We start from the raw sequence: 11,674 nt of genomic DNA on the forward strand, positions 1-11,674 counted from the left end.
TAAAAGCAATGTCAGGAGAGATATAAAACAGGATTAAGGATCCAAATTCTTAAAGACCATTCACTTGAGTGAAGGTTCTGGTTTGTGATTGTTGTCACATGTCACTGATGAGAAAAGAACTGCTGCTGTTGGAGCTCCAGTTGTGGGAGCATGAATTCATATGCACATATTCACCAACATCACTTAGGATGTTAAACGATGACCAGAAGAATAAAAGAAATGACTTTGATATTAAAGACGAAGAACAGTTCATTGAGGCAAACCTGACTCTAGACAGAGAGGCACCAGCACAACACTGATTTTGACTGATGGGTCTATTCATGTTACCTTTGTGTTGGTTATCATACTGATGTGCTGCATTGTAAAATGTCTTGTATATACTGTGTTATACATAAGTGCAATATCGTATATTGAGTGTATGTAGATTGTGTGCAACTTTTATTTTCTTACTTATTCATGTTGTCTTTTTAACAACTGTTAAAGATCCTAGAGTATAAAGCATGTGTATATGTTGATTGGGTGGTATGTTTGCTACCACTCACCTGGTTTTATTTGCATGTGTTAAAGCGCATCTCCAATCTTTTAAACTCAACAAGCAATTGTCAGCGTTGACCCCTGGCTATACAGTATATCCCATGTGGTGACGTTACACTGCTTGTGGACTTTTTGACTAAAAGAATATGAGGTAGAACGACAAATCATTAAAGTGCTTTAGATAACAAGGCAAAGAAATAAAGACATTTGATCTCTTCATACATGTGGACCTAATCTTTGGCTACATATATTTAGAGGAAAAAAAACAACCTTGATCCAGCTCTTAAGGTAAATGAAAAGGGTTTCCTAAAATCTTATTTTGAAATGGGGATGTACAGTACATTATTTTGATGAACATGATTTTGTGACAATACAACTAATAAAACCTTCGCCCAATATGTTAATCACAAAAGCAAGTTGAGGAAACCTGAAATAAAGTGCACACTGAGGGTGGGATATGTATGGGTAAATTCTGACATTTTGGGAAAGATGCATTATCATAGACACTCAAAGAGCTTTGGGGGGGGGGGGAGACTACTCCTACTACTAGTAGCACCAGCCTCATGACACCAGACGCTCACCACATATCAGCTCGGTAGAGAGGGGAGAGAACTGTTTTTAGTGGGGTGTGTGGGGGGGGAATTGGAACATCCAGAGAAAACCCACATAGACACGGCGAGAACATATATCATCCCTTCTTGTCCACGGTGTGAACCATTCGGCCGATTGTGTTGTTTATTAGCATTCATTTTTTATTGGTGAAATAATGTGACAAACAGTATATCCAGTATATACATATCTTTATTTTGGATTCACATTAGCTGTTAACAATGTAGCAGCTACTCTTCCTGGGGTCCAAAGAAAAAGAACATGAAACATGAAAGAATAATAAGATAGAAGTAATGGACAGATACAGGCATTAAGCTAAATCCAGACAGAGCTGATGATTATTTTATCTGTGTATCCCTCAAAGAGGGAGGAGAGTCAGGGGGATTCTAAGTCTTAGTCGGTTCTAAGGGGGGCACTGAAATATAAAGCCTGGACCCCTGCCTGGACCCCCTTCTGGCTCCCCTGACGAGACTAGCTACAGTGATGATAAATGGTATTGTAGCGACCCTGCAGGACTAATATGGGAGAGACTCTTGGGGTGTTCATTGGGGGAAGAGGTTGCCCTAATTCAGCTGATTGGTCAGGTTCAGAAAGGGGAGGGAGGAAGGAGGATAGGCGGGAAGAAACAGGAAGAAGAGGGAAGTGTTTACAGGGGAGAGAAAGCTAACTAGCTAGTCAGGGCCGGCAGTCTTTTTGTTGTTTAGGGCACTCTTCCAACCCTGTTATTAGCCTGTGTTCTAGGGTAATAAAGCCCGGTCCACCCGGTTACGCTTTAGCCACCGTCGCCTCGTCATTCAGCTAGCTAGGCAGCCGTGCGGCGGAGCCGTGAGCGCTACAGTATCAGAGGGATTTAACGGAACCGTCCATGCTCGAACACCGTGGGCGGTAACCGAGAGGATTGTGCACGAGCAAAAACAGCACCACGGATTCATATTTTAATCATTTAATAACCATAAAAGGTAGAAAACGATTTAACGAAAGCTAACGAGTTAGCGGTCACGGGGATCTCTTTGGTGTCGTTCTAGCCAGTACGGGGGGTTTTCTATCCAGCCTGGAACTTGTGCCATTTTTCGGAGTTATTGAGCAATAAATCCATACTCTTACATCCAAGATTCATCCACTTTATGTTCATAATTTGTCAGTTTTTCGACCGTTTTTTCCGCTAGCTTGATGCTAATCGCCATTTTAGATATCCCATGATGCACTGGGCCTTTGTTATGGTGCTACAACCAATGACAGGCTGGTCCGTCGTCCATGTGGGTGTTCTTCTTTGCGCATGAAACGCAGCTCATAAATAGGGGGGAGAGAGAGACGAGGAGACAAAGCAGTTTTGAGAAGATACGGAGAAACACTGAGAAAAATGGCATCTCAGCAAACTATGGACGTAAATGAGGCATTGGCCTTATTTTTTTTTGCTATGGAGGATGAAGCAGATTCGGGAGAAGAAAGTTTTTTGACTGATGAAGAACTGGCTTACCAGGATGGTCTAGACCCCGCTGAGGAGTAAGTAGCATTTATTTATTTACAGTAAGTATAAAAACTAGGGCTTTCAATAGTCACAACTTTTACCTGCAGGGGGGGGGGGGTGGGTAGGGCTTTCAACACTTAACACCTTTTAGCTGTGGGGGTTGGGGTACAGTAGCAATCTCAGCCATTGTTGTCTTATGTGTGAGAAATAAAATACAAAAACACTCATTGGTCTGATGTATATGATCTAATACTTTGCTTTATTCATTTGTTTTACAGTGGTGATTATGAAGAAGACACCACCCCACCAGCCCAAGCAAGACAAGAAACCCCCCATTCTTCAGAAGAGGAGGGCCCTCCCACTTCTCCTGAAGCATCCCAGCAGCTCCTAGGAAGGGGTCATAGACTGAGAGGGCGAACCAGATCTGGCAGCTTGAGGGGTCGACAAAGACGCAGTCCTGAATCCAGATCCAGATCTAGATCCCCACAGCCAGCAGACCAAACCCTATCATGGAACGATGAGAGTCAGCCAGACATCCCTCCAGTGCCCAAAAGGTTTCTCCCAGCAAGAAAGCCAGGACATCAGCTCGACCCCACATCCACATACACACCACTGGACATTTTCAAACTTTTCTTCAGTGACACTGTTGCGATCACTTTGTGTAACAACACAAACACAAATGCTGCAAAAAACATTTCCCGTGGCAGCAAATATTCGTGGAAACCCTTCTCTGTTGAAGAATTTTTCAAATTTTTAGGACTCACTTTCTATTTTGCGCTGGTGAGACTCACAAATATCCGGGACTACTGGAGGAAAAACACAATTTTCAGCCAACAGTTTCCAGCCACAGTGATGTCACGTGACAGGTATCAGGTCATTTCGTGGAACATTCACATGAGTGACCCTCATGAAGATGTCCACAATGACAAAAAGAAAGGGACACCCGCTTATGACCGGCTGTTTGGCGTGAAGCCCCTTTTAGATGACCTCAGACAGGCATGCAAGGCATTTTACCACCCACGGCAGAACCTTTCTGTGGACGAGAGGATGTCAACAAAGGCCCACACCGGCATGACACAATACATGAAGGCGAAGCCCACCAAGTGGGGCTTCAAACTTTTTGTACTGGCAGACAGCAGCATTGGGTACACTGTGGACTTTGCCGTATACTCAGGGAAGTCTGTGTTTGCTTCTGGTGTAGGACTGGCATACGACTCTGTAATGTCCCTCATAGACAAAACACACCTAGGCAGTGGCTACAATCTGTATGTAGACAACTTTTATACAAGTCCAAAGTTATTCAAAGATCTCCACAGTATGCACTTTGGAGCATGCGGCACCTACAGGGACCACAGGAGAGGATGCCCCCGCACGACCAAAATGCCATGACGAAAAAGGATCCGAGGGGCACCATCAGGTGGATCCGTGACGGCCCTCTGATTTTTGTCAAGTGGATGGACACTCGGGAAGTCTCTGTCTGCTCCACAATTCATTCTGCATACTCTGGTGAGACAGTTCAGAGAAGACTAAAAGCTGAGGATGGAAGCTGGAGCGCCTACTCTATTCCATGCCCGACCCCTGTCGCTGAGTACAACAGGAATATGGGAGGTGTTGATCTGTCTGATCAACTCATTCAGTATTACTCAGTTCACCACAAAACAATGAAATGGTACAGGACATTGTTTTTTCATTTTTTGGACATTGCTGCGACCAACAGTTACTTGCTCCACAAGGAGCTTTGTTTAGAGAAGCAACAACAGCCCATGACCCACAGGGCTTTTCTGGAGGAGCTGACAGCCCAGCTCTGTGGTGTCACCGTTGACGTCCCCCCCACTCAGGAACAGAGTGACCATATACCTGTGCCAACATCTGACCAAATTGAAGCAAGCAAGAAGGCCTCGTATGGTCGAAAGCCATGTGTACACTGCAGAAAGACAAAGCAGATCAGACGGGACACCCCCTGGAAATGCAAGGCATGTGATGTGGCCCTCTGTGTTATACCAGACAGGAACTGTTTTGAGGCTTGGCATCAATAAATGGCATGAGGGCAAAAACGCCTGGACTTTTTTTAAAAAATGTAAATAGTTGTAGTTCTATAGCAGTTATAGTGTTCATTTCTCTGCTCCAAGGCTCCAAAGACAGGAGCCAACTGTTTTACAGAAGAAAAATGCTTAGCTTTTATATTTTTGTGTGTGACTTCAATAAATCTCTCAAAAAGGATTACATTTCTGTTTTATTTTTTCATTTGTATTTATGGTCCCATAAGCTTTTTACTTTCAGGTGACATCAATGAAACGCAAATATTCTGACAGTCAAATTTGTATTGGAAAAAAAAGATGTTTGTAAATTGACTGTGCACAACAGGGTTGATGTTTTACAAGATTTTTTATAAAAAATAAAACCAGACGGCCCAGAAGTGGTCAAAAATCTTTTAGGTCTCAGAAGGATAAGCTATGCCCGGAAACATCTGGTCTGATTCAGTTTCCAGGCTATTTGCTGCGCTTTTCCTGGGTGAGTGTAAGAAGGATAAATCTATCCACATTTAAGAAGCTATGTGTTGTCGGAAAGTTGGTAGGGGTACAGATTCACATATCTAACCCCTGTGAAAATGCACCACATGAAAATACTGAACAGCCCTTTATGCACTTTCCGCCCAATTAATACACAAGGCACATATCTTCACATGATCTGGGAGTACTCTCCCATAACAATATTGCATCCCAACCCTTGTTTAACGTTACTGTGCCTGTTACGGTCAATAGCTAAGTTCCCATCCACTTGTCAATCGAATTATCTGAAGTTTGGTCAAAAAAACTCATGCGAATAAATCTGGCTTTAAAGCAAATAAAAACCTGTGTGTAATGGTGTCACATGCGGTTTTGCGATCAAATTGGCACATCAAACTGATTTTAGAGATTAAAAGGTGTTTCCATTCATTTTCGCACTGAATTGCACAACATTCAAGCAACCTTTTGCAAACAATGTTTTTCTAGACAAAATGGACTGCGCCGTCTACCAACAAATGATCAATATTGCACAAGTGGTAATAGTGCTTATGTGCCAGCTGATTGCGACACATCAAGCTATGATAAGACAACAACGATGCTATCAACACATCGCTCTGATGATGCAGATGCAATTTGCCTTTTATTGTCCCTCTGGCACTGCTGCGAGACAACTCATTTTTGAGACATGTCTCGCTGTTTGAGGGCTTTCCATTTACTCCGCAGGACATCCCCGTCTCGTCCTAACCTTTCTTGACCATTTCCTTCGTGAGTTCCTGATAAATTAAATTCAGAAAGTCTCTCGTCTCCTCGTTCGTCCACTTCCGTCTGTCTTTGTTGACATACACCATGTGTGCAAACAGAGAGGAAATACTGGGCGGAATTAACTAAATAATAATAATAAAACTCTAAAACATGTCATCACTGGGTGCTAGATGAGACTTTTAGACGCCACAATACTGCACTAAGGGCAACCTGCACAATTGGTTCATTTACATTTAGCATACATTTAGCATATTATTTAAGCAGCACATTTTGTTTTCCCTTCCTGTATATATTTAAATATTTGTTCTTATATTTATTCCTATTATTATTATTATTATTATTATTTCATGTATACTGTATGTATGTATATTTATCCTAGTATCTCATTTATTTTTATTTTGTGTTGTGTGACTTATGTACGAGTGCTGCTGTGACACCGTAATTTCCGATTTTTTTGGGATCAATAAATATCTATCTATAACTTCTTCTTCTTTGTTTTGTGGTGGGTTGCAACCATGAAATGACCTAAAACTTAATCGCAATTAATTATTTATTCGGCAAATGACGTTTGCACCAGCGTTTATCGCATAAACCGCATACTGATCAAGAGAAAATCCGATGAGGCCAAACGTATTTCTTTTGAGTCGATATTCATGAAATTCCATCAAATTTTACTGCTTCCATAAGGCATTTTTATTTGATATCACTTAATTTGGATAAAAACGTGTGGATGAAAGATGTACAGCAAAAGACCGAGCACAACATTTCAGACCGTCCTCACCTGTGTTAACAACAATGTAATGATTTTTCACTATAAAGTTGCTGACAGCTGCTGCTGTTTCAATCCTGTCATCTCTCTCACAGGATCAATGAGAGTAGATTCTACCCACCTAAAAAAAAAAAAACATGTTTCTAACAGTTGCGTGACCAGTGTAAAGGGTAAATAAATAAAAAAGATAACTATGGAGATGTATTTAAAGATGGAGACAGCTTTGAGTCCAAAAGGACGCAGCATTTACTCTTCAACAGATAAGGGTTAGCTTCAGGCTAATTTATCACGGCTACAAGGGACAGGCATTTTATGTCATTTCAACATTTGTGTACTCACACTGACTTATATAGACCCTTAGCACGTGATGTCACGCTCGACATGGGCAAACTATCAACACCATGATGGACGGCGGAGGAGCGATGCTGTTGCATAAACCTTATGTACAATAGACGGACGGCAAGCTAAACGTGTACGTGTTCCAATAATGTTCTCACATACACAATCTGGAGAGTAATCCTCACCAACACAAACGTGCATGAACTGCCTTTCTGTTTTAAATAACTGATAAATAACAAAAGTATTCTCATCAGCTAACTGCCGTGCTAACCAGCTGTTCCTGCTAACATGTCAATCCGATGATGACCCCACATAGCTAACGATCATCGGTTATTCACTGACCTAACTAGCTGGCTACACATCCCAAAAAGAAAGCAGTTCCTTTAACTTGACACACAAACAAAAATATCGGTTAAATTAAAGATGACATGGCATTGAAACTAGCTTCGAAAAGGTTAAAAGAAAAAGGAGTTAAATGCCCTAGCCGACCAGCTAGCTGCAGCTAGCTTTGGACTGCTCCCTAGCTGCCGCGCAACGTGTTGTAATATCCACCGGTTAAATCTACAGCAAATATAATCACAGATACGAAGATGGCTAGATGTTACAATGATGTGTGGTTACTACTGATCATGTACACTATGATTTACTGCATTTCCCAGAGCTGGGATGCGTCCAGGCATCCATTTGAAAGGTGCATTGGCACCCCCAGTGAACAACGGTATGTGGGTAGCCAAGACTGACCATGTCCTCTGAAAAACATGGGCTAGGTTATTCTTAGCAAACGGTGCCATTTGTGTCCAGATGATATAATCAAGAGTAAGTTGTGAAAAAATGGGTTGAAACATAATTTTTCAAGCTTTATTACTAAATGAAAACCTTTTCCACTACATAAAACAAGGTTTATAGTACATAAGATACGGGGATTTAATAGAGGGTAGGTTGTTGATCAGTGTCTGGCATGTATTTTTTTTAACCATAATTTATATAATTAATAAAAAAAAAGTAGTTTAAACAGAATACATGTGTTTGTCAGGAAATGGCGCCATTATCTGCAAAAGGAAAGCAGAGACGTTACAGGGCACGTCCAGATGCTGACAGGAACACCTCAGGAAAGAGAGGGAGAGGTGGAGAAGGGACAGAGAGAAAGAAAGGCAATAGAAAGTGTCCTCAGTAAAAGAGAAACCCAAGCACAGAGAGAAAAATGGTAAGAAAAGAATGCAATCCATGTTCACTCCTCCAGGAAGTCCAGACAGTCCTTCAAAACCAGGGCCTTCAAGGTTAGATGAACGTTGCATCAAGTCCTTAGTACCTCTCCAGGGGCAATTAAACACCAGGATATCACATGCCTTTGTCAGGCAGACAGAAGCATACTGGATTGTGCATGCAATGGGCTGAAAGAGGTGAGCATGGTAGGAGAGACAACCCCACATTGCCATGAAGAACCATCTCGACCTGAGGTCATAACCAGGGAACACATTGGGCAGTGGTGCATCGTGAATTATTATGGCGATGCCTATCCAGGAGTTATTATTGAGATTGATGAAGATGTAAAAGGAAAATGCATGCACAAGAACGGCACAAATAAGTTCCGCTGGCCGATTCTACGAGACAACATTAGCTGGTATGGAGAGGATCAGATTGTGTGGTTCATGAAAGAGCCACAACCTTTGAATAAGAGGTCTATGCAACTGGAGAAGACTGTGTGGAATTTTGTTGACAAACACCTTGGTTGCTGGTCGGCTTAGCTTTGCTATGAAATCAAAAAAATGTTATTGGTATTTCTTTAAAGTGTAATACATTTCATGATTGAAGGTGGGGTGACGGTAAGGTAAATTAGTTGCTTTTCAAATATATTGTCCAGGGGTTTCATGACCACCCATTTGTTCTTTTAAATATTGTCCACCCCGTTACCAACATTGTTAGCTGTGTTTTTTTTTTTTTTATAATCGTGAAATAAAATAAATACATGTTTTTTTTCAACTTTGTGGTTACTTGCAGGACATGAACTGGCAAAATCAAATATCTTAAACATTTGACCAAATTCCATAGAGTTTCCTATTTTCTTCTAAAACAATTCTGTGGACATTTCCATCTAGTCTTAAAACAGAGCATGTATTTATATACAGTGTGTTTATTAAAACCTTCTTAAAATATATTTGCAGGGGCAAGGTGAGGGACGCTTGAGCTCTTAGAAAATGTTTATATAAAAACTGTCTATTTAAAACATTCATTAATAGAGATAACAATGTCCAGTAACGCGGGGGGACACGTGCAACAAATCTGATTAATATTCTGATGTCATAACATCCTGAGCTGACCCAACATATTTTTCTCATTGTTGAACATGTCCTTCATCAGATGAAATTATAAAATGAATGAAAATATATATATATTTTTTAGGCTAGGTTACCACCCTCAAATGGCACCATTGCTAAGAATTACCCGGCTACGTGTTATATTCATTTTTACTTGTTAATACAAATAAACTCTAGATTGATGTCTTGTTTTTGCCATTGTGACGTACCTCCCCCTGCCATTAGCGCAGCATTACATACATCAGGGGTCTTCAACGTTTTCCAGGCCAAGGACCCCAAAACTGATGGCGAGATGGAGCGGGGACCCCCTAATTATATATATTGTATATCAAACTGGTCCTATAGTGCCATGTGTGCATTGATGAATGAAAGACATCTTCTGCCTCCATTTATCTGTTTACTACAGTGTGTTGAATTCATGTTAATGTATATTTAAAGACATTTCAATTAGTGGAAAAAATTGCGGAGGGGGGGGACCCCATGCAGTACCTCCGCGGACCTCCTAGGGGTCGCGGACCCCTGTTGAAGACCCCTGACATACATGATACTCAAAGATTGAGATCAGCACCAGTGTATGAAGATATCCAATTTACCACATAGTGGTAGAGATTGTGTGGACTAAAGTCGGGCCGACTGAAAACGGAGGGAGGAAGAAGTTAAAGGGTGGTATCCAATCCTGCTATCTCCAACTTCCCAAATACCGCTCTTTGTGAGCACCTACCAGGTGCCTTACCTACCGATAATGGCACAACAACTTGATGTTAGATGAAGCTATAAAGAAGGAAATAGTATTAATATTAAAGTTACTTAGTGTTATTTATTTTAAACTGATTGAAACTAATGTCACTTTCCGGCCGTCTACTACACTGTTTAGCTTGTGCTTCCGGTTATTCTGCCGTCCGTCATGGCGTCATGCTAACGTGTTTGCAACGGGTCTATATCTAGAGAACCCAAGATGGTTATTGCAAAAAACAATTGAGAGACAGCCAATAAAGTGATCCCAACAGCGGCCGGAGCTGACAACGGTGAGTTTTTGATATATATGTATATGTTTATAACTTTATCTCCTCCCAGGTAGATAAAATCTTACCAAACAACGGTGTATTTTTTTTTATACAGTGCACACAGACCAGCTACTCAAGCAGCTCCCCTTGCGTGCCACGTGCATCACGGCGTCAACGTTGCACTTGCTCAGAGGCTATTGTTACGTTAGTAGTTGCATGTTGCTGGTGGTCTTGCAATGTACTAACTGTACTAATAAACCATAGAAACAACGTGGTCACGCTGCTGTGAAAGTTCCCCAAATTTCATTTATCCGTCTGATTGTTATCCCTCTCTGCAGCAACGGAGATAGCTAGCTAGCTAACCGGTGCTGACTCAGAGCTAATCGTTGCTAGCCGAGCCTTCAGTCCTCTGTGGCTGTATCCTATATGTCATGGTTTTGTCCCTGTGTTGTGTTTCTGATTTAGTTGGCTTCATGTTTTCTGTTGGTTTTCATGGATCTTGTTCTATTTGAAACCACACTTTGTCTTTATTTAGTTGTCTTCCTGCTTTGTTTGTTTCCCGCCGTTTTTGATGACCGTCTCAGCCACAATGTTATTCATCTGTGTCTAGTTGTCTTCCCTTCCCGTGTATACAGTGGGGTTTGAATGTTTGGGCACCCAGTATAAATAATATTTGTATAATGTGCATAAAGAAGCCAAGAAAAGATGGGAAAATCTCTAAAAGGCATCAAATGACAGATTAGACATTTGTATTATGTCACAAAAAGTTAGATTTTATTTCCATCATTTACACTTAAAAATAACAGAAAACCAAAAAAATGGCATTGTTATTGTTGTAATTTTCCGTCTTTTATACGACTGTTGTCATCTCATCTTTGTCATGCTGTTAAACCCTAGAGATCTGTATTGATCTTGTTGGGATGAGGGTTTCACACTGTGCTTCTGTTCTTTTCTCAATTGCTAGAGTCTCCTGAATTTTTTTTTGAATTTATAATTTTTCAAAATTCTTCCTGACCCTAGAGCTGCAATGTAATTGTCTAGATTTCCTGTGTTGGTAGAGGCGTACTTTTTGCGGATGTTGTCCACTAGGGAATGGTGGAAAACTAATGTTTTGTGCACTTCTCTAGTCACAGGAAACCTTCCTAACAGGCGATGGGTTTTTGATCTGGGTGACTGACTTTTTCTGTAGTCTTGATAATCTTTTCTGTATTTGTTGGTGTCTTTCTTAATCTTCCTGTGTAACTTTGACTCCCTTCTCTGACTTTCCTCCTTCCAGCCCTTCTGTCTGAAATGATACACAAAGCATTACTTTACTTATCACGTGTTCTTCATGTATGCTCATTGAACAGAATAAGGATGACAAGATG

At 41.1% G+C, this 11,674-nt stretch overlaps 1 protein-coding gene across 1 annotated transcript; it reads left to right on the forward strand.

Annotated features, from left to right (window-relative positions):
• The first annotated feature begins 1,771 nt into the window (after positions 1 to 1,771).
• On the forward strand, positions 1,772 to 4,957 carry LOC116678334 (piggyBac transposable element-derived protein 4). The gene is made up of 2 exons (XM_032508281.1): positions 1,772 to 2,646; positions 2,890 to 4,957. Exons 1-2 carry the CDS (start codon positions 2,504 to 2,506, stop codon positions 3,998 to 4,000), a joined length of 1,254 nt encoding a protein of 417 aa, XP_032364172.1. The 5' UTR covers positions 1,772 to 2,503; the 3' UTR covers positions 4,001 to 4,957.
• The last annotated feature ends 6,717 nt before the right edge of the window (positions 4,958 to 11,674 follow it).

This window comes from Etheostoma spectabile, unplaced genomic scaffold (genome assembly GCF_008692095.1).
Source record: "Etheostoma spectabile isolate EspeVRDwgs_2016 unplaced genomic scaffold, UIUC_Espe_1.0 scaffold00006992, whole genome shotgun sequence".
Taxonomy (NCBI): domain Eukaryota; kingdom Metazoa; phylum Chordata; class Actinopteri; order Perciformes; family Percidae; genus Etheostoma; species Etheostoma spectabile.

Coding starts and splice junctions, on each gene's coding strand:
- LOC116678334 (XM_032508281.1), top strand. CDS start 2,504: ATGGCATCTCAGCAAACTATGGACGTAAATGAGGCATTGGCCTTATTT. Junction 2,647..2,889: donor GGTCTAGACCCCGCTGAGGA/GTAAGTAGCATT, acceptor TTTGTTTTACAG/TGGTGATTATGAAGAAGACA.